At 42.5% G+C, this 24,064-nt stretch overlaps 1 protein-coding gene across 1 annotated transcript in view; it reads right to left on the bottom strand.

Annotated features, from left to right (window-relative positions):
* The window catches only part of dagla (diacylglycerol lipase, alpha), a 59,100-nt gene that overhangs the window by 24,669 nt on the left and 10,367 nt on the right, over nt 1-24,064 (bottom strand). Inside the window, exons 2-10 of the mRNA XM_083760057.1 lie at nt 5,727-5,828; nt 5,419-5,630; nt 4,883-4,984; nt 4,635-4,773; nt 4,054-4,141; nt 2,435-2,569; nt 1,662-1,739; nt 1,004-1,128; nt 364-514 (exon numbers count right to left, since the gene is read on the bottom strand). Of these exons, the coding sequence (XP_083616183.1) occupies nt 364-514; nt 1,004-1,128; nt 1,662-1,739; nt 2,435-2,569; nt 4,054-4,141; nt 4,635-4,773; nt 4,883-4,984; nt 5,419-5,630; nt 5,727-5,821 (1,125 nt within the window). The 5' untranslated portion in view covers nt 5,822-5,828. The remainder of the gene's footprint in view (nt 1-363; nt 515-1,003; nt 1,129-1,661; nt 1,740-2,434; nt 2,570-4,053; nt 4,142-4,634; nt 4,774-4,882; nt 4,985-5,418; nt 5,631-5,726; nt 5,829-24,064) is intronic.

Below are 24,064 nucleotides of genomic sequence, written 5' to 3'. Positions count from 1 at the left end.
CAAGTTTAGCTATGATCTGAATCAAATCAAAAACCATTTAATTTAAATATGAGTGTAAAAAGTGTTTGAATAATGTAATAATGAATTACATTCACAATGGAACATTAATTAACTATTCACAGTGGTGGCAATGGCATCATCAATCCAGAGTTTATTCTAGATTTGTGGTTTTCCAGTAGACTGCTAAAAATCTGGGATGCACCCAATACATAGCAATGACAAAAATAGCTATAGCGTGTCACAACCAGCATCTGTTCCAATTTAAGGTGAAAATTACTATTCCTGACATCATGTCAAGGGCCCAACACCCTGCTTCCCGCCTTGTTATTCCTTGTTATGAGCTGCGACTGCTGGGTTACTTACGGCATCGTGGCAGGAAGTGTAGACAATGTGAACCTGCTTGAGATCCCTGTCCAGGAAGTGCCTGCGGATAGCCAGGACATTACAACCACAACAGTTGTCTTCCTCTACTGTCACGGTCTGAGACAAGCGAGAACCAGACACCGACGTGCAGCTAGGTGAGGGAAATGCAGAAACATGGCAGAGGTTATTTGAGGAAAGTAGGACACTCGAGATTGTAGACTAAAAAAGGAAGCAGAAGGTCAGTAAGAAGGAATGAGTAGGGCAAAAAGACACAAGATGACAATGTACTGTATGCTCCGTCGTGCACCGAAAATAGCAGGCCTACATGCTCACAACGCTGTGAGCTCGTAGGTTGGCCATTTTAATCTGGCTTAATGCAGTGCCATTAAGCTGGCAATCTGCCCAAGAGTGTTTAATTCTATATAGCCTCTGTGGGTGTAGGTAAAGTGGTATTGTCTCAGTGGATTCCCACTTAGCGGTCAGTTAGAGCTCCAAAGATGGTAAGTGAATGTGTGTGTGTGTGTGTGTGTGTGTGTACGTGTGTGTTTGTACGTGTGTGTACGTGTGTGTGTGTGTGTGTGTGTGTGTGTGTACGTGTGTGTGTGTGTGTGTGTGTGTGTGTGTGTGTGTGTGTGCTCACGGGCAGGAACTGGCCAGGCGACATAGCCCACAGGCAGGCTTCCTCATTAGGTACATGGGCCAACCATATGCAGCCAAGGCAAAAAGCATGAAATAACACACATCCTTGTACATGTTCATCTCAGTCTGGGAGAAGAAAAGACACAAAGAGTACTGTATATGAGAGTTCTGTCAATTAACAACCAATGAAGAAGAACAACACATTCTAACTCCCACTAATGCAACATCATCATCTTATCCTGAGATGAGATAATGCAGCGCGCGCGCAGCCGCGCACACACACACACACACACACACACACACACACACACACACACACACACACACACACACACACACACACACACACACACTCTTCAATCTAAGGCCTAATGTTCTGTATGAAACACCATATAGAAGATAGCGATGGGTAGATTCAGATTAGGTGTATTACATGATTGTAGCACAAAGACGAATGAAGAAAAAAGTGGAATGTCCGCACACAATATAGTTCTGCTCTCCGTCCTTTTTATTTCAACCTATATACAACAACGTTTTGCCCCTCTGGGCTTTCTCAAGTAGCACAAAGACATGCAGCATATTGTTCCTTTTAAGTGGGTAAACCAAAGTATTTTGATATTCTATTCAGCATTAGCAGAAGCAGAGAGACAGATACTCACTGAAGTCTTAAGGTCCAGGTATTTGGTTTTGCGAGTGACAGGCATCCCAGATAAGAAGGCTAAAATATCATTGTTGGCCTGAGGGGAGTAAAGGTTATAATCATACATTATTCCTGTAACAACAACAACACTCCTGTATGCTTCCCCGTTTTTACTACCCCGTTTCGCACCAGTAAGGGGAGGGAGGGGCACGGGGCAAGGCGACGGCCCTATTTACAGTTAGTTGAATCTTCTAAACTCCTGCATTTGATCATCCAATTTATTCCAGTAGATTTTAGACCAGGCATAGACAATTTTATAGTTTTATCCAGAATGAAAACATTCTCTGAGAATGAGATACTCCTATGGAAAGGCAGCAGCTATATTATTTTATTTAAATTGACCAATTAGTATAATTTAGTATAGCCGTTGCATACATTTTATTTATAGGCTACTGTTGTGAAAGTTTATAATAGTTAGAGAAAGTCGAAGTTTCAACACCAAAGTAGTAGTAGTAGTTGTGAATTAGCAAACTGGACATTTGGACTGAATGTTTCCTTTATCCTCGTGTTGGGCTTCTGTTTTTATTTGTGTTGTTTCTTTCAGTCATAAGCGCAGGTCCGTTGTGCTTCATGTTCCACAGCCTTGACTTCTGTGTGTGCTGAGTGACTGTGGGCTAGCCCCTCCCTCCCCTTACTGGTGCCAAACGAGGTAGTAAAAATGGGGAAGCCTCCTCCATACACTCACTCACACATGCATGTGAACACTTGCACAGAAATGGTTGCAAGTGATACCTGGTCCAGGATGGCAGATCTCTTTGACCTCTGTCTCTGGCGGAGCAGAACCAGACCAGCAATAATGTCACTAGGCACAATGTCCAAGTCTCTGAAGAACTCTGCAAACAGGCTGGCCACCTCCGAATAGGCATCCTAAGAAAGACAACTTCTGATATCAGGACAAAGTAGATGATTGGTGACGGAAGCATGCAACGTATGGTCTGGTTCTTGTGTAATACTTCAGATATCAGGTATTAAGTATTAACACAATCACTCAGGTATTAATTCATTCATTCTTTCACCCCTGCCGAGGTCTATTCAGTCTGTACCTTAGCTTAAGGCAAAAAAAATCCCCAGGTCCGTGAACCGAAGTGAAAAAGACCTACCGTATGTTACTGTAAATCTTTCATCTTTTTTTTATTTACCCGAAACATACATTTTGTAACCGTGATCAGCGACACTGTAGTTATCGGCCGTGAATAAAGCTTGTTTTTCTTTTAAATCTCAGATAAAAGCATTTGAAAAAAACAAACAAAACAACTATACGTCTTGGATCCCGGGTCATTGCCCGTTTTCTGACAACATAGCAACCCAGGGCTTATCACATGCGATTAGGACAAAAATGTGGCTAAATGTGTTAAAGGTCCATAATAGTGGTCATTGACCACCCATTCACTATGACTCATTGTATACTTGACATTGAGTGGAACACACGGCAAAGACTACAGTTAAGTAAAATACAGTAACTCTCCATACCAGGAAGGGGCAGTACTAGAGTCTGTATCAAGGCAAGTACGAGCCAAGCTTTAAAGCAGATATGACAGGCTGTTTCTCTATAGTCTATGCCAAGAACGCACATTATTTATTTAAAAACAATGCTACTATGTTCAAGGCCGACAATGGCTTGGTGTGTCAGGGACTTTAAAAGGTCCATACCGGCGGGCTGGCATCTTTAACCCACTGAGCACGACTTAACAATTTTCCAAAGCATAGCCTACAGTACCTCTTTTAGTACTGTATGAAAATCTACTTGACAAGAAACCAGCTTGAGATAGCTAATCCAATACAATACATTTCGATGCACTATTGATTTGGAAAGTGTAGCTGAAAATAGTACCTGGAGATTTATGAACAAATTTCATATTGGTGACTTCCTCATGACGTCGTGAGGTGTACCTATTTAGCTAAGTTTGCTGAAAATGTAGATATTCGCAAAATATAAAATATACAAAAAATAAAGCCATTAACAGAAAATAATTTCTGTTGAGTATGTAGTACTGCCCATTCACCAGAAACGGCCTTTTTATTTACGGTTTATTTATTGCAAGGGAGGTTCACAGATCTTGAAGTAAAACCTGGAAATTGCCCAGTACAGCCACAGCCAGGGGCGAGGGAAGGCTGAGTGTTAGTCATTTACTTCCTCGCCCAGGTTTCCTTTACCCGGTGAATTGAACAGAGAACCTTTTGGTCACAAGCATGCTCCTCTAACCTTTAGTTTAGGCCACTGCTGCCCCCGAAAAATCCTGTAATAATAATACTAACTGGAACGGTTAACAGGAAGTGTCATAATTCTCTGTTCTCTACATTTTCCACTTAACAACAGAAAGAAAATCAGTGTGAGGGAGCATGTGACTCACTGATTGCGTATCCTGGGCTCTGGTACAACACATGAAGAATTTAAGTCGCCTGCTCCAGCTGCTGGCCTGGCCTTCCTCTAGTCTGTGTCTGAGAGAGAGAGACACAGAGCTATGTTAAGATTCAACTTAGTGCAAGTGATGTGTGACTGGTATCGGTGTTCTGTGCTTCTGTGTTCTGATACTGTCATAGTGAGAGAGAGAGCCAGATATTGCGCGAGAGAGAGAGAGAGAGAGAGAGAGAGAGAGAGAGAGAGAGAGAGAGACAGACACTACTACTAAATGCTAGAAATGTAATCCACTTTTTAATAACTATATAGTCAAATGTGTCCCATTCAAATATATGGTGGAATTTGTTGCTTATAAATGCAACTATTTATTTGTATGGGACATAATGTGTTAATTATACTGTAGTTATTAGAAAATTACATAATGGAGCTTTAAAAACTAGCTATTTCAATTGTTTGAGGGGACAGGGGGAAGACAGAGAGAGAGAGAGAGATAGAGAGAGAGAGAGAGAGAGAGAGAGAGAGAGAGAGAGAGAGAGAGAGAGAGAGAGAGAGAGAGAGAGAACCCGTTAGTACCTGAGTGTGTATGTGGTGAGGTTGCGTTGGCGTCGACGGGTAGCTTTGAGCTTCACAAAGGTCCTTCCCGTGGGATCAAAGGTGCACATGAGGGTAAAGCACACGCTGAAGATGACCAGCCAGTTACATGCAACAATCCCTGAGGAGGAGTCATATAATCAATATTGGTCATCCTATATGTTAAATAAATACAGAAATAGTGATCAAATTCAAGCCTGCAATTTAATATTCGGAATTCCTTTACTTACCCAAAGCCAGGTTTTTGGCAGTGACATCAGAGCATGGTTGGTAGTACTGGACAAGCCAAGCAATCCCCACCACAGCATACACTAGCTCAACCAACAGAATGGCTGGACAGGAACAGAAAGAGGGACAATATCAATCAATATAATCTCAAACTGTAAATAATAATAATGCTGGCGTCAATAAGTGGAGTCAATGCCTACAGGTAATCCTCACAATCTGTGACAGAAAGGTATTGTTGAAATATTACTACCAACGGGCAGGCTCCGTTGGTAGTAGTGTAGGGCCTGCCCACTGACTTACCCAAGCATACAGTATACAGTATAGAGGACATCATGCGTGTGCCCAGTGACTTACCCAAGCATACAGTATACAGTATAGTATAGAGGACATCATGTGTGTGCCCAGTGACTTACCCAAGCATACAGTATACAGTATAGTATAGAGGACATCATGTGTGTGCCCAGTGACTTACCCAAGCATACAGTATACAGTATAGTATAGAGGACATCATGTGTGTGCCCACTGCCCAGTGACTTACCCAGGCGTATATAGATCACATACTGCACAGCTTCCCTGGGCTGTGTGTAAAGGATGCTGCCTCTCATGCTCAGCCACATAATGGCACTCTCACTGATGAGGCAGCTGACCAGTATGCCCAGATAGCCTCTGCCATGATCCACTAGGGTGATGGAACAGGACTGAGTGAAACCATGCGGCAGGCCGAACAAGACCACAGACAGGACCACCAACCTGAGGACACATTACACACAATACATTAGAGGAAATAATAGATACAAACAAACAAACCAATAGGAAAATACAAATAAAACGGATGCATTTGCTCACCAAATGCAGTGCAATATAAAGAGGAAGCAAGCGGGTAGCACCAGGTCATCACTGCCAACTGACCAGCGCCGCCGAAACATCACCATGCCCGGCATCACTGCCCTGTGTGGACAAATATTTTAATGTTTGTTAAAGCAGCTATAACATGAATTTTAAAACAGTTTTTAATATTTAATATAATTTTGTCTATGTCCCTCAAACTTATTTCTAATGGTTTGAGCCTCAATCACCACTCTGATATAACCAGTCCATGGCATATATATTTTGCTTCTGAAGCTGTTTTAGCTGCAGTACCACAATGTCCTGAGGTGGTGGGAGTGCTGATATTTGATATTTTATGTCATTTTAATACTGATGCTAGATAAATACAGGCTTGATTCCATTGCATGCCAGCTTGGAAAATCAACAGTGGCGGACATTGTAATTGTAAACAAAGTGGAAATGCAAATTTGGAACTGAAGACTGAAGAGAAGGAGAAATTATACAAAGTAGGGTTGACATTGATGACATCACAAATACGACCAAATCAGTTGAGCTGTTCCTGTCTTCCTGAGAGCAATTTCCATAAAACCCCCTTATATGATGAGAAATCCTGATAGTTCAAAATTGCATATTTGTGGGGATAGAAAATACACAGGGGAGCTAAAAAACACCAAAAGAATTGAAAAAGTTTATCTTATAGGTCCTTTAAATAATTCCGGAAGACATACAACATATAAACATAAAATAATAATAGTGAGAATGTAAATGTGGACACATTTACCAATTACCTAGCTGAGCCAAAAGGACACCCCCCCCCCCCAAGATGTTGCAACAATTTACAACTTCCTGATCTTTAGAATGTTAACTTTACCCCTGCCCCAGGTGGGGCAGGGGTAAAGTTAAGTTCCTGACCAAGACCATGAGACAGGCTTTGATTCCTCTGTGGTGCCTCCGGCTTGTTATTTGTTGACAGTATGCAAGTCGATTTGGATAAAAGTGCCAAAATTGTACTGAAAATAGGAAAGGTATAAGGAGATGGAGGGGGATGAGAGATTACATTTGTTAATTGCACCACATTATGAAATATGATAATATGAAAAAAATGATAATACAAGAATTTGGTGGCTCCAAGCTGGTTATATGATTTTATGAAAGGGCTTCTTCCTCTCCACTGTCTCCATTCTCTTTGTTTAAAATGGCATCCTGTGCCCAGTCACGATGCCCTTAAAGATGGAGTGCCACAATTTTTGTATTTTCCCAGCTTTTCATGTTTCTATGGGGTGACAGTAGTTCATTAGACACCCTGGAGTCGTTTTTTATGTGCAATGGTGTAATAACCAAGGGGCCAGTGAGGCACTCCAACGTTGAAGCGCTGGGCCCTAGTGGTAAGAGGAAGGACTGCAGGCGGACCCGTGGATTCTTGACGAGGAAACCCCGTGCAACCGAGCGCTCAATGTTAAAGCCCAGCTGCACTTCCGCATTTGGGCACCACATTTTGGTGCCCAAATGCTGAATCGGCGAAAAAAGGCGGAAATAGACGGTCCTTCCGGGTGCTTCAAAACGCCACTGAGCAACTTCCACTGACATGAATAGCGGAGGGGGCGGAGCTTCGCGCCAGATCAGTCTCTATCCTTTTAATACTCTATGGTAATAACTTTGTATTTAGGGTTTCTTCCTGGAGGCTGAACCCTTGACGGTCAAACGGGCCAATGAAATAAACACGGATAGTGTGACGTAAAAAAATTGCACGCACACACGCACCTCCCCCTCTATATATATTTTTTAAATACGACAACCTCTGTGGGCGGAGCTGCCTGCCACATACACGTGTGAACTGTGTATGTTTGCTGCTCTGTGCCTAACTGTGTGGCAGATTTTCAAACAGTCATTTCACACATTACCAGTTCACAGCAGAGCAGACTGTTTTTCGTTAGATTGGAAGCAAGTAAATGTTCTCATGGGGTCCTCAGGATTAATCAAGGAAACCACAACAAACCAGCCTTATAGCCTACCTGCTCTGCTGTATAGTTGCTCTTGCTGTTCTCAAGGAGTAGGTTGTTTCTTTTATAATCACAGTGATCGGGCTTTGATACAGAGTGTAGTGTCACAGTGTGCATTCTTGTTGGCTGTTGTAGTCAATATGTAGGTCCTAATACTTATACAAGGCTGTAAAGTCAAGAGAATTATCTGTTGTGTCGCGCTGGAAGTCATGTTGCCATGTCTGGCTATTACAAGCGACTTAGGCTTGTTTTCATATAAGTAACTTTCAGGGGAGATGTGGTTGACTTGACCAATGGTTCATGTGAAGGACCCTCAGATTAATATGTTGTTAAAAGGATTGGTGTTTTTAAAACGTTTTCATAAATATTCAAGGCAATTTCTGTGACTTATTTTTGTGGACCTGGCCGCTTGTTTCTTTAAATCTGGTGACTTTTGATGAAACTCAATGCAGTCAGAAGGAACATTCATGTTGTAAATTGAGTTTGATCAGAGCAATAGAAGACTGGAGAGTCTTCTGTCCAGAGCATCATGTGCCTAGGGCAGTGCAAGTGTTTTGTGTCAATAAAGGACAGTTTTAATGCCAGGGTGCTTAGCTGGAGGAAATCAATAGCCTATAACAAAATACATACATAAATGGATGCACCTGTGACGTATCCTCAGTGATGTATCCCAAGGTCATCGGGGTTTCGGGTCTCGCAACATCATACCCCTCACTCAGATGACCCAGCCGGGAGTGATCAAGTCCCGACTTATGTCCCAGTAGCTACCCTCGATAAGTCCCATTAGGGAAAAACCAGGGCCACACAATCCGTTCCTCCAGAACTACTCTGCCGGGACTGGGAGGTACCATTCTGGCACATGGAAGGACTAGGCTCTGTGGGTTGACACCTGTCCGGGCCCCTCCTACGTCTCACCAGGTCCACTCCTGCTCTCACCAGGTCAGGCCCTGTGCGTTGCACTAGACTCCCAGCACCAGGCACTTTATTCAGGAATGGTGGATTCTCAAGCCGCAACGGTTCCGCAGGCTCCACCTTGCCCTTGGTGGTGCCGCAGGCTCCGCTTGAGGCTTGCATGGCCCTCCTAAAGGCCTCACCGTGGGATTGTTGGGCTTCTTCCTCACGGAAGACACAGGCTGGGGCGCTAACCCATACTGCTCCCGGGTGCCGTCTAATTTCCGGCTGCCACCCGTCTCTCCGGTGGTCACCAGACTATTCCTGGTTGTCACTTAGTCTATTCCTATGAGTCACTATAAATATAGCCTATTGGCAAATTATTCATGCTAAATGATCTATCAAACTAATTGTTTCTGCTGTTAAACTATGATTTAATTGGATGATGAGCTGAGCTGATTGTGACAATAGGGTCATATATAATTGGAGGAAATAAATAAATTATAAAAATTCTGAAAAAACAGATCTGATATGGTATGGATGCGTGGATTATATGCCTATACATGGATGGTGGCAGTATAAGTGCATAATGGTGCTTATACGATATCTCAGAAATATGGGAAGTGTTCACTTCTAACATTCACAAAAACATGAGTTTTTGTTACATTACAGACACCAATTTGTCATTTTGTAAACAAAAGGGCAGAGCCATGGGCTGTCCTTTTATAAGGAGGGGGATGGACTTAGCCTGGTTAATAAACCAGACTAATATCGCACGGACCGCGGGATATTAGTCTGGGGAGGCTCAGCTTGGATTTCATTTCCAGGGGAGCGGGTTGAAACATTTTCTCTTTGACGCAATTGGTCAGAGCTACTGTCAGTCAAAGGTCTCAAGCATTGAAAGTCACTGTACCAAAGCCCGCCCATATTGCATACCGTGTCCCGATTGGCCGCCCCATTTCTCTGGTGTAGGAAATGGGCGTACAATTGAGCCTCTCCAGACCGTAATCCGCCGGCAGGTAATTTATTTTTGCCAACGGCTGATTCGGTCTGGTTTATTAACCAGGCTAGGATGGACTAGGACAAGTTGGTGGTCTTAAAGGAGGCGGAGGGACTGGATTAGGTGGGTGGTGCTACGTTTAAACTCACGCATACCTAATGAACTGGTGGGTGTGTCCACATAAAACCATCATTTTAACAAATACTGTACACTTTTTTGAAAAAATTATACTTCATATACACCTAAATACACCTGATGATCATGTTTAAGTGTGGAAAAAAATCACGGCACTCCATCTTTAAGGCTAAAGCTGAACTCTGTAAAAGACAGCAGGCAGTAGGAGGGGCCAATACAGGCTTCATCTGTAACTGCCTAACTGCAATGTGTAGCTGTACTACCGAAACAAATTCCTAACATGTTTACATGTATGGCAAATAAAGGCTTCTGATTCATAGTTATGTTACTAATGTATATTTTGACAGGCACAGCTCTGCCACATAAGACACCCACAGATGAGGCAATTATTAGTGTTCAATAAAATTCAAGGCTTTTGCACACCTACAGGCGACAGGTGCGTAGGAGAGGGACAACTAAGTGCCCAACGTCATGAAAAAGAAAAAAACACCTGCACACTGAGTTCAAATGCAGTGAAAAACTTTAATAAAGAGAAACAGCAACGTTTCGGCCGTTATTAGTGTTCAAAACTTGCCTTCCCAGACTGAGCGATATGATGGTCAAATACAATATCACAGAGAATATTTCAAACCTTTGCCATTACGCACCGATACTCCAATCCACACCAAACTTGGCAGGTATATGTGAATAGTCACCAGGTAAAAAAACGAAATTACAAACATAAGGGTCACTACAGGCGTTTATCATTTCAAGTGGCCAATAATAACTGTGTGAGATTTGTTCTGATCAGTGTAATATAGGACTAGATCTGAAGGCCATGTAAGTGGCCTGAAAATCTAGCATAGTGAAAGATTAAGTCAGTTATTGGTTCTACATATCGGTTAATTGCCCAGCCCTAGTTGCCACTGAATAAAGTGGTCTGAAAAGACCTTTCAATGTGACAGTGTGCCAAAATCCAAGTATAGAGAGGAAGTATGTCTAGAAATAAATAAAGTAAAGTAGGTCAGAATTAGAAGCTGGGTACAATACTTTAGGGCTATTCTATTGGTCACCCACTGACAGCTCTTCAACAAACACATGCCTAAAGTGTTGATTTTCCTCCTGTCAATCATGAGCATTGTGCCGCATCCACCTTGCTTCACCCTTCAGAACTACAGTCACTGTAAAGGCTCATACATACTCCAGTTTTTGGTGATAGCTTATCACCGCAGTGTAGTTTTTAAAGGGTTGGAAAACTACACCATTACGTCAGTCGCGGTGATGATCAGCTATCACCGCGGACACAGACCCATCTCTCTGTTTTTACTATCAGACAAGTTTTTTCACTCTGGAGCTATCACCACGTTCACTGATTGGTCTAGAAGGTGGGTGGGCGGTCCCCTTGGATTTATGTAAACCACAGGGGTCAATCCTTAAGGACATCACCGTGAGTATGATGGCCTCAACTCTTATCACCGTTTTAGGTGATAAGCTATCACCTAAAACGGTGATCACCAAAAACTGGAGTATGTATGAGCCTTTAAAGTCACATCACACTGCTTTTGTGAACTGCATTTCATTAACATGCTTTACACACTATTCCCATTTGAGATAGAGATAGACAATCATGACATTTTACTTGATGTTCAATGTTTGTCCTGATGAAGGTCTAAGGACCGAAACGTTGTTTGGTAAAACAAGGCCTAGAGTTTAGGGTAGACGGTGTCTTTCATGGTTTTATTTTGTCCCTTCTTTTTGTCCTATACACCTGTACTTAAAGGACAACTTTAGTTTTTTTCAACCAAGGTTCATGTTTTAGGTTGTTGGTAGAGAAAGTAAAAGATGAGTGTTAATTTTTTTTCATTGGCTGCTTTCTTTGGTTTTAGCGATTTTAGCTATTTTTGACAGGGGGGCGGGGGCTTTTGAACTAAATATGTATTTTATTTTACAAAATTTGATAGTGATTTATTATTTATTATTTACTATAGTCCTACTAGACCCCAATAAATTACATCTGGTCACAAAAGATCACGGAATCTATTGAATGTGAAGGGGGAGGTGACAAACATATTGAGCCTACGACACACAGTATGTATGGTATCCCCCCCAATACTCTACCTTCACATATAGATCCCGTGATCTTTTGTGGCTAGATGTAATTTACTGGGGTCTAGGACTATAGTAAATAATAATACAGAAATCGCCATAAAATCTTGTACCAAAAAACCCAAACATATTTAGCCCCATCAGTATCAGATTATGAAAATATAATAACAATAATAAAATGTTATTGCTGTTTTGGAGCCGTTATGCCGTTATATTGGCCTATTTCCGGTCGCCTACGCCTACCCCCCCCCCATTGTTGCTGCTTTACACACAATTGCACTTTTCAGCTGCCCTTCTCACCAACAATAAAATACTAATACAGTAATACTTATACTACACCATTTATTTCATTCAGATTAGCAGGGAAATTTTCTGTGTAACTAAAAAAGAAAATATGTTTTTCTTTTCTGCGCCCCTGGTGCCCAAGGGCCCCTGGGCACGTGCCCATATGGTAGATCCGCCCCTGCCGGGCGGGTCTTTGCGCAACCGCTCCGTCATTTAGATATATGCGTCAAAAATAGCTAAAATCCCTAAAACGAAAGAAAGCAGCAAATGCAAAAAAATAACACTCATAACAGTCATCTTTTACTTTCTCTAATAACAACCTAAAACATGAACCTTGGTTCTTTGGTGTGCTGTGCATGCGCCCTTTTGTCAAACTTGATGATCAATCAATTGTAACAAATAATTGTGAATAACAATCCTGTTTGGCTTTTAGCATATGCACCCAACTGTGACGCCTTTTTTCACTTTCACAAATTGAACGCTTTTTATTAGTGTTTTTTTGAAACTCTGTTAACTATGACCACAGTTTTTTCTGTCGATCACTCTCTGCTGATTTCTGATCGTCTGCAACTTTGTTAAATTGACGCACACACGTACACACACACACACACACACACACACACACACACACACACACACACACACACACACACACACACACACACACACACACTCCTCTCTCTCGCTCTAATTAATTAGTACTGTCTCATGTCGCGCAGCTGCATCTAGATTCTCCCAGCGGATCCTGCTGGGAGCTGCCTATGCCATAGAAAGCATAGGTGGAACTCACTGATAACTGGAGCAGATCTGCATCATGTGTGTTTTCGCTCCCTGTGTGTTCTTCGCGACGGATTGGGGGTGCATTTGTTTGTTGCATGTTAAGCACTGGTATAATAATAATAATAATAATAATAATAATAGATCCTTATTTTTGTCATAACATATCTTCCACACATTTCAAAGGATTTCAAAAATTGTGAAAATAGCAGATCTAGGAGCTCACAACGCATTGTGATGAGACACGCTGTGAGCTTGTAGATCTGCTATTTTCACTATTATTGCATGACACTTACTTGCATTATGTGCATTTAATTATAAAAGGGCTGAAGTAGTAAATGGATTAGATATATTAGGGCTGCACGATTTCTTCTAAAAGGCGCAATGTTTCGGTCAAAGACCTTCTTCAGGCATCTGCTGATAATAGGTAGCCACATAGCTATATACATACACATAGATACACAATGACCAATCACAGTCGCCCTCGTTAATAATAAAAACGTCTGGGTTTCCGAGGCTAATAGGGATGAGACCCATAGCAGGTGGTGAGCTCATTTGATTGAGTGATCACATATCTATAAGTTTATAACAATTAATACACATTCTTCAATCAACTATACAACAAATACAGTGGCTCATCATATATGAAAACTATGTACAGATCAATCCATCAATTACAACTGTGGTCATGAACTGTTCTTCAGAACCGGTCCACTTTGAACAGCCACTCGTTCCAAAGGGCAGCCATGCCCTGAACGTGCATTAGTCTGTCAACAGCCAAAATAGCACATTGAATGCCATAAAAAGAAAAACTATAGTTTATAATATATAGTACAGTAGAGTTTAATAATTTGAAATAAATGTGACAAATTGAACTGATGACCTTCTGATTAGCAGACTCTACCCATTAAAGCAGCAAGCTATGTAACCTACCCCGGATTTGAACCTAGTTTCCTGCGTAAGAACTGTAATTTTTACCACTGAGCAAATAGAGCTTATATTAGGCTTGGCTTAGGCAGCGTTTCAGAGTATGAGGTCAGACTCCCATTGGCTTAGGGGAAGCCAATCATGACTAGGTCGCTGTTACAAGTAAGACGCGCAAACGCGGGAAGCGAACGCAGCTCGTAAATGGCAATAACAATTAGAATAAATTACATACTTTTTTAAGGTTTTCTTTTTAAAGTTCTATTTTTTGTGTTTTTTTAAGATTTTATTTTTAAGTTAAGTTTTTTGAAGTTAAGTGTTTTAAAAAAAAAATTAAGTTACGTTTTTTCTTTTTCATTTTAAGTTAAGTTTTTTTTAAGTTAAGTTTTTTTAAGTTAAGTTGTGTGTGTGTGTGTGTGTGTGTGTGTGTGTGTGAGAGAGTGCGTGCGTGTGTGTGTGTGTGTTTTGTGTGATACAGCTGCGCCCTCTGGTGGCGGGCGGGTGGTGTAACAGTGGGACAGACAGACACACACAGACACACAGACATGATCTGCAGGGTCTCATAGTTAGTGCTCATTGCGTTCGCAAAAAAAACCCATCTAATTTCGGCCTAATCAATCAGGCTAATGAAGTGTAGCAGATTTCACAGTGGCAGGAGAGTCTCACTGGACCACTAGGGACAGTGTTATCAGTGCCCCCCTCTAGGCCTAATGTTACGAACTCCCTACAGGGACTTCACATAAGGAAATTACATTCTAACTTTAATTGGGTAAAATTTGAAATTATCAATCCAATCTGTAAACTAGCATGCCGCTCTCTGCCCTTGGAGCGATATTCCACTTTGGTAGAACTTTCTTATTTTTCCTACTACATTGACATGAATGAACACCAAAAATAACTTCTCTGGGTACCTACAGTACAAAATAGTCCCCAGTAAGACGCCCTAAAGGGCAAGGTCGTGCTGAAACAACAGAGCTTCTAGTAGAGAAGCAGAGTTAAACTATTAATCTGGCGTAAGTGAGGTCAGATGTAGTTGACTGGCTCCATATATGCAGATCTAGTATGTCAAACCATGTATGGCTATCCAGGGTTTGATGAGGTCAGTGTCGTGATCTTCATATTTGGAGATCCAGGTAATGATAGTCAGCTCCACATATGGAGATCCATTTGTTGGCCCAAGCCCCCGCCACCCCCACCCAGAAACGTGCCTGCACAGCCGAGTATTATCAATCTTACTTGAAATGTGATGTTTTATTTTTCTTTGATGCAAGAAAGATGTATTGGCGCTGCACTGCGGCGACATGGACATAAGGGCTACGCTTGCATGAGGGCCCTTTGTCTAAGACAAATTTCTTCCTCGGGAGACAAATAATAAAGAACCTTGAACCTTGTTGTACCAACTTGGTTCATTTGCAAATGTGACTCGTGTCACGAGACGTGATGTCACAACTCACGAGGGCTTAAATTATAATTGATGACATCAGGGAACTCCATATATGGGCATAACAGGGATTGTAGGCGTGACGTCACGAGGCATGACGAGGCGTGATGTCACGAGGCGTAATGGACTGGCCTACCATATATGGAGGTGTGACCGACCGAAAGACTGACGGGTTTTACAAGTTTTCATAGAACAAGAACAAGTACCTTTGAAAACACCTGTATCTATCACAAATGAGCTGATATAATGAATAATTAACATTGCCCATGTCCAAGTTCCAACCTTTATTTGCCCTGGTGGAGAGTACTATAAAAGGACAGAGAGGTAAGCTTTCCGATTGGTCAGTGCAAACTCATAGCCTCATAGTGTAAATTAGCATCTGAGGAGACACCGAAGTTTATCCATTGTTCAAAGGAACTACAAGACAGGCCTGGACAGTTAGCTCAACCGTCTGGGCACCTAGGCCGAGCCAGCCTGACAGCGTGCCGCGGGTTCGACTCCCGATCCTGACGGCCCCTTGCCGTGCGTCTCCCCCCCCCCCCCCCATCTCTCTCCCCATTTCCTGTCAAATTACTTTCAACCTATCAATAAAGGCAGAAAAAGCCTTTAAAAAAATCTAAAAAAGGAACTACAAGACAGAGCAGAACCTTTTGACGATTGACAGAATGGCTGCATAATATTTTCTGACAACTCTGTCTCCCCACTGTCCATAATTCCAGTGCAGCTACTATTTTGTAAACTGGGGCAGTTTTTAGTTTACAGTTAATTAAGTTAATATTGACCAAATCCTATTTCTATTTTTTTTATAGAATAAATAACGCTATGGGTATTATCAAACAAGATAAAGTCCCCTCCGGGCACAGGTCTCCACCAGGGCAGGTCAGGTTGTGGCCTCCTGGTGGCGCTATAATAGGCCAATGTGAAAAGGTTGCCATTTCTTCTTAATCCTTGGATGGCAATTGGATGATTCGTTCCAAAAATGTGTTTTGCAGAAATCCACCTGTTGGCAAATGTGAAAAGGGTGGGATATATTCGTCAGCCTAGTAGGAAAGTCCGTGAAAGATTTCACGTAAATTGCACGCTGCGTTCATGATTTGAGGCTTTTTGTTGAAAACGGGCCAATCCTGCAAACTTTGAAAGCCAATGTTAGCCAATTGGGATGGAATATGAAATATAGGACAGATCTGGCTTGAACACATGTCTATAGAGATAGTGTGTAAAAACTTTTGATTACTTAAAATGGGAATAACACATGTTGGAAATTCAAAGAAGAAATTGGCACATATATGCATATGATTTGGGATTGTCGCCTAGTATACCCTTTCTGGTGTAGGGTACTGGAATTCCTTGAGAAATGGGCGGGATTGACGTTGCCCTGGGATCCGCGGCTCTGTATAATAGGGGACAGAACCGCTGTCCCTGGCATATCTAAAACTTATTTCACTATTATAAAGGTTGGACTTGTTACCGCTGCCAGAATACTGTCATTGGAAGGTCCCCAGAGCACCTGGGCTTAAAGAATGGAATGGAGAAATTATCAAAATAACATCATATGAATACATGTTGGGCAGGGTAGATGCAGAAAGCTAAATAAAAGAGACATGGGATGAGTTCTGGATGTACAGTATATGAACCTTAAATAACTGTTATGTTTCTTGGACTTGCTATTTGTAAGGTTTGTAATGTTGATGCTGCTTTGTACTGAACTTTGATCTTGTAAGATTTTGAAAAACCAAATAAAATGTTGAATTATTTTAAAAAAAAAGGCCTCCTGGGGGCGCTATAACAGGCCGTTCCGGAAAATTTGGGGCAGAGGTTCATCGTTGGCCTCCAAGGAGTTTGTGTGCGAAATTTGGCATCGGCCGGGTTAACGGTGCCAGAGATTAGCTGGTAACAGATGGACGGATGCACGGACGGACGGACTCACACACACATGGACGGAGTGCTAAACATACTCTTTCTACCCATGCCTTCGGCCTGGTGGAGACAACTATGACCCAGCATTTGTCGTAGCCCATGTTGAACAATGGTGTGGTGACTACAGGTCCTGTGAACAGTAAATACTAGTGGTTTAATGCTGTGATATACTGTATATGGCCAAGCCTCTTTTAAACGTAGTAAAGATATACTATAGCATAATGTATTACTGTGTATAATGTATATGTAAACTGACACATCACATTTAGCAAATTCACCACAGCAAGATCTGTGTCAACATTCAGTTGGCCTCACTCACTTCAGGGAGTCATCATCAACCCTACAAACCTCTCAATAGCTCTGTCCTCCTCAAGGGCATTCCATCCATCACCCTGGCCTGGGAAAACAGCGCATTAGTAGTACTGTTCATCTACAGTATTACTGAGGAGGACATTAGCAGATGCACTTAGGCACAGCAGGTTTAATTTGCAGATGCCCTCCCTTTGGAATGCACTCTCTGACTCCAACCACATCAAAGTCGCCCCTCCTTCTCTTCCTTCCTTAATACAAACCGCCCTCAAAACCCACCTCTTCAATACTGCTTTCTCCAGTTAAGTTCTCAACTCCTTGTTTTATGGTTTACTCTTAGACATTTATTGCGACTGTAGGTTGCAGATTACTATGAAAAATGCAAAACCTGTCAGCCGATCCGTCCTATATGGTTGTCAGTCCATCACGCCTCGTGTCACGCTCCATATAATATATGGAGCGTGACACACCATATTATGGGTGTCTCCATATATGAAGATCACGACACTGACCTCATCAAACCCTGAATAGCCAAGCCATACATGGAGAAGACAGGATCATCACCTAGATCTGCATATACTGTATAGCCGGCCAGCAGGCCAGAAAATTAAGGCCCGGCCCTACCTGGGCCCTCATCTAACCCTGTACACTCAAGACACTGCCCCCGCTGCCACCCTTAGATCTCCTATGGAGCTGACCTGTTATGACATTCCATATATTGACCTGACCTCATCAAACCCTGTACACTCAAGATACGCTACATTAGGGCCAGACCTCATCAAACCCTATACACTCCAGACACTCCCCCCGCTGCCACCCTTAGATGTCCATATGGAGCTGACCTGTTCTGACATTCCATATGTTGATCTGACCTCATCAAACCCTGTACACTCAAGACACGCTCCATATATGGCAAGTACAGAAGTCATTCCATATTGATCTGACCCCCCCATGCCAAAGCACCAGCGCTCGCCCAGCAGTCTGCTGTCACCCAGGCGGATGCGTGCATGCGTCACGCGACCTTGCCCTTTAGGGTGTCTTACTGGTTTTATAGTTTGGTTTATTTTTCCTAATAAAGTTTAAATAATTTTTGTCTTAACAGTGCCGGAGATTAGCTGGTAACAGACGTACGGACGGAGGCACACACTCACACACACACGGACGGACTCACACAGACACACACACACACACACACACGGATGGAGTGCAAAACATACTCACTCCTCATGCCTTCGGCCTGGTGGAGACAATAACAACAATCCTTGCTTTGCTGGTTTTGTAGATGTTACTTGTAGAACTACAGCTCTTCTGGTGACAGTGAACCATTGTCACAGAAAGGCTTTGGGCTGAACAGAGCTACTAATAAAATGTGCCCATCGTCAGCAAGCGCATCTAGGCTGTAGAGCGATGCGATCAGTTTTCATAGCACTAATTAGTAATTTGACGGAGATTATCAATCTCCGTCTCGGGCACATGACCGTGCACTTGAACTTGACAGTGATTTACGTCATGGGCCCCGATGGTGTTTTAATTGTTATCATGTTTTTTTTGTGTTTGTTTGTTTTTATCTTTGGAGGGCTGAAGGTGTTTGTGTGTATTACCCAGGGGGCAAACCACCCTTTTTTTAGGAAACCTGCATTTGCCATGACCTCAAAGGTTGTCCACCAGAAATAGTATCTATGACCCCGTAGGATCACAACCTATATGGACAACCCGGTCAACTTTTTGCTGGAAGTCCAATATGGCCGCCGCAATATTGGCCCCTATTAGTTATAATGGGGGGTGAATAGGGCAAAATTTTAAACCAAAACCAAAATCCACGAAACTTCTCAGGTTGATCAATGATATAAATATGAACATATTTTATATTGAAGGTTTCCATGAAATTCAATATGGCCGCCACAATATGGCCGCCACAATATTAGCACCCAGAAAATAGGTTTGGCTCTAACTTCTGAACCAGATGAGCTAGAAACGCACAATCAGTGTCTATTTCATGTTTTCTGACCATGAGAGACTCAATGGAATACCTATTTTTATTATTGGGTGTGTCTGGACCCTTATTGTGCATATTTACAAGATGGTGGCTACCCGAAATAGTGCTTTACCATGATTTCTACCATGATTGTTGACTGTTTTGAATATCGTCACCTTATTAAACTAATTGCCTAAGTCATTTTTTGCCAAATTGCTTTTTTGGCCTAAATCAACACCTGGTGATGCTGGCCACCTCTGGTAAAATCACCCGAGCCCTAATGTAAAAGGCCTTCCTGTTACACCCTATTAAAACAATGGCCTATGTCAAGAGGGAGACTTAGGCCATATTATTTTGCCTAAGTCATAATAAAATGTGACTTAGGCCATTTTAACACACCTTTCAAAATGGGAGTGAATGGGACTGAATGGGAGGTACTGTTACTATGGGACTGATAGAATGGGAGTGAATGGGACTGAATGGGAGTGAAAGGGAGGTACTGTTACTATGGGACTGATACTATGGGAGTGCATGGGAGGTACTGTTACTATGGGACTGATACTATGGGAGTGAATGGGAGTGAAAGGGAGGTACTGTTACTATGGGTAACAGTACCCGGCCAGGAGACAACCCACAGAGCCTAGTCCCTCCATGTGCCAGAAGTGTACCTCCCAGCCTTGGCAGAGTAGTTCTGGAGTAGTTCCAACAGATTGTGTGCCCCTGGTTTTTCCCTAGTGGGACTGATTGAGGGTAGCTACTAGCTACTGGGACGTAAGTCTGGACTTGATCACTCCCGGCTGGGTCGCCTAAGTGATGGGTATGATGTTGAGAGATCCGAAACACCGTTGACCTCAGGATACATCACTGAGGATACGTCCCAGGTGCATCCATGCGATGTTTTTTAGTTATAGTTCTTCTATTTATATAGTGACTCATAGGAATAGACTATGTGACAACCAGGTATAGTCTGGTGACACCGGAGAGACGGGTGACAGCCGGAATGTAGACGGCACCCGGGTGAGCAGTATGGGTTAGTGCCCCAGCCTGTGTCCTCTGTGAGGATGAAGTCCAACAACCCTCGGTGAGGCCTTTGGGAGGGCCATGCAAGCAGCAAGCGGAACCGCAGCACCATGACCCTGCGGAACCATTGCCCAATGCCCACCACTCCTGAATAAACTGTCTGGTGCTGGGACTCTGATGCAACGCACAGGTCCTCGCTCTACTCCTGGTGAGAGCAGGAGTGGACCTGGTGAGACGTAGGAGGGGCCCGACCAGGAGACAACCCACAGAGCCTAGTCCCTCCATGTGCCAGAAGTGTACCTCCCAGCCCTGGCAGAGTAGTTCTGGAGTAGTTCCAACGGATTGTGTGCCGCTGGTTTTTCCCTAGTGGGACTGATTGAGGGTATAGCTACTGGGACGTAAGTCAGGACTTGATCAACCCCGACTGGGTCGCCTGAGTGAGGGGTATGATGTTGAGAGACCCGGAACCCCGTTGACCTCAGGATACATCACTGAGGATACGTCCCAGGTGCATCCATGCAACGTTTTTTAGTTATGGGACTGATACTATGGGAGTGCATGGGACTGAATGGGAGTGAATGGGAGGTACTGTATGGGACTGATACTATGGGACTGAATGGGAGTGAAAGGGAGGTACTGTTAATATATGACTGATACTATGGGAGTGAATGGGAGTTACTGATACTATGGGACTGAATGGGACTGAATGGGAGTGAAAGGGAGGTACTGTTACTATGGGACTGATACTATGGGAGTGCATGGGAGTGAATGGGAGGTATTGTTACTATGAGACTGATACTATGGGAGTGAATGGGAGGGAATGTAACTGAATGGGAGGTACTGTTACTATGGGACTGACACGATGGGAGTGAATGGGACTGAATGGGAGTGAATGGGGTGTACTGTTATTATGTGACTGAATGGGAGTGAATAAAAGTGAATGGGAGTGAATGGGGGAGTGAATGGGACTCAATCGGAGTGAATGGGAGGTACTGTTACTATGGGACTGTCACTCCCATTCACTCCCATTCAGAGTGAAAGGGAGTGAATGGTAGGTACTGTTACTATGGGACTGTCACTCCCATTCACTCCCATTCAGAGTGAATGGGACTGAATGGGAGTGAGGGAGTGAATGGGAGGTACTGTTACTATGGGACTGTCACTCCCATTCAGTCCCATTCAATCCCATAGTATCAGTCCCATAGTAAAGTAATCTCTAAGATACATTGTTTTGGTCTCTGATTTTATCTGAAATCATTCCTACAACTCTACATAGGATCTGAGGGGAAATGACAATATGCAAGGTCAAATATATATGTCCCTTCTGTGTCATAAATCTTAGCCAATGGATTAATATTGCTTGTGTTTGCTAAAACAGTCAACAATCATGGTAGAAATCATGGTAAAGCACTATTTCGGGTAGCCACCATCTTGTAAATATGCACAATAAGGGTCCAGACACACCCAATAATGAAAATGGGTATTCCATTGAGTCTCTCATGGTCAGAAAACATGAAATAGACACAGAGTTTGCGTTTCTAGCTCATCTGGTTCAGAAGTTAGAGCCAAACCTATTTTCTGGGTGCCAATATTGTGGTGGCCATATTGTGGCGGCCATATTGAAATTCATGGAAACTTTCAATACAAAAGATGTTCATATTTATATAATTGATCAACCAGAGAAGTTTCGTGGATTTTGGTTTTGGTTTAAAATTTTGCCCTATTCACCCCCCATTATAACTAATAGGGGCCAATATTGCGGCGGCCATATTGGACTTCCAGCAAAAAAATTACCGGGTTGTCCATATAGGTTGTGATCCTACGGGGTCATAGATACTATTTCTGGTGGACAACCTTTGAGGTCATGGCAAATGCAGGTCAACCCCCTTTGCCCCCTGGGTATATGGGTTGGGGTGGGGGGATTGGGAAATGTTGAATGAAAAAACATATTTTTTTACATTTAGGTTTTGGGGGAAATTTTGTGTTCATCAACAACTAAGGAGCTAAATATTTATCATCACAATAAAACAAATCAATTATGCTTTGTTATGTAATGATAATGTTAGATGTAGCTCAGGAGCAACAACAAATCTTGTCATATTGATCAAAAATAATTTACCATGATGTACGGTGGTATAGTAGAATAGATGAAAATCAGTTCAGGGCACATTAATCACGTACATAACACAATCCAAGGACATCTAAAAACGTATCCTCAAACAACATTGTCATATTGAGCTCAAGGCAAGCTCAAATGCATCAAGCTGCTTCACAAGCACAAACCAGATCCGATCTGCTTTATTAACCTCGATTTAAAACTCTCCACATACAGTAGGATAGACTACTAGGCTAATGTGTGTTCTCCCCATTTTATCCGCTTCATGAGTCATAAACTACCCACACAGCCTGCCGTTTAATCTCTGCATCTGACATGTGTTTTATGGAATGCCTGTGACAAGTCACTGCATGTGAGAAAACGCTTTTGTGCTCGACACAGTGTGCTGCTGTGTGGCAGGACCGTACCCATGTGATGTAACAACAACAATGATGCAACAATGACAGGGCTTCCATTCTGCCATCATTGCCTTGTCTTTGGACAGACCCACTGAACTGCATCAGACCAGGGCACGCGCATCTGACACAAGTCATTTAATGATGACGAAATATAGCTAAGCAAATTATGCTGCTCATCCCCTACAGCAGTGCTGCTGAGATATTAGTCCTGTAGCAGGTTGTCTGCAGCAACATCATATCAAGTCAGACTGTAATAATCTCAATTCTGATAAACAGCTGTCAGCAGGATCAGGAGTATGTTAGCCTTCTTTCATCGTATTCTTTTATCTCATATTCTTATCTCATCTCGTATTCTGCAATCTGTCACTTTATTGTTACCTTATTTTTGTGTAGTGGTTCTTGTTGCACTTTTGATTTGTCCAAATGGAGCACAATGGAACTGGAAACAAGACCATGGCTTTATGTCATTCACTTGGCGTGTTTTTAACCCAGTTGTAGGCTACTGTCTAAAAAGTATTCAGTCAATGAAAAAGGTACACCTACACCTTTTTTGTTAGCATGACAATTTGGCTAGTTGTTTAACTTAGTTAATTCTGCAAGTTATTATTAAGAATGTGTTACACCTGAATTATAACCGTTAGATCCTTTGCTCAGTATGAAGTTAGAAGGGAACTAATTACACAAGAATAGTAAGTACTGCAATTTCTATCATAGTCTGTGCAAGACTGTCATGTTGTCACCCAGACAGTGGTCATAGCATCAGCATCTTTCTTACTTAACTTGTACAAATAGCCTAGGTAGGCCCTACTTTATCTGCCTTAGTCAAATAAACCAGATTATAAAAACCAGTTTGAAGACACACACTAGCAGCAGGAAAGCAAAAATGCAATTTAACGCATTGAACAGCAATGCTATGCATTATTGTGACCAGCTCAGTGACCTTGTGGTTATTGAAACTTGGAGGTCAGGGTTCAATCAAAGCCCCCAGGATGCCTGGGTAACGTTGAGGCCGTCTCCCTACTGGTCAAAACCTGGTACTGCAGGCGGGCTGGGCCCAGGTAAAGTTTATGATGTAGGACGTGG

This window comes from Protomyctophum parallelum (genome assembly GCF_964188405.1).
Source record: "Protomyctophum parallelum genome assembly, chromosome: 2".
In the NCBI taxonomy this organism is placed as follows: Eukaryota; Metazoa; Chordata; class Actinopteri; order Myctophiformes; family Myctophidae; genus Protomyctophum; species Protomyctophum parallelum.
The sequence above is the reverse complement of the archived record's forward strand: the minus strand, read 5'-3'. Positions and strand labels throughout refer to the sequence as shown.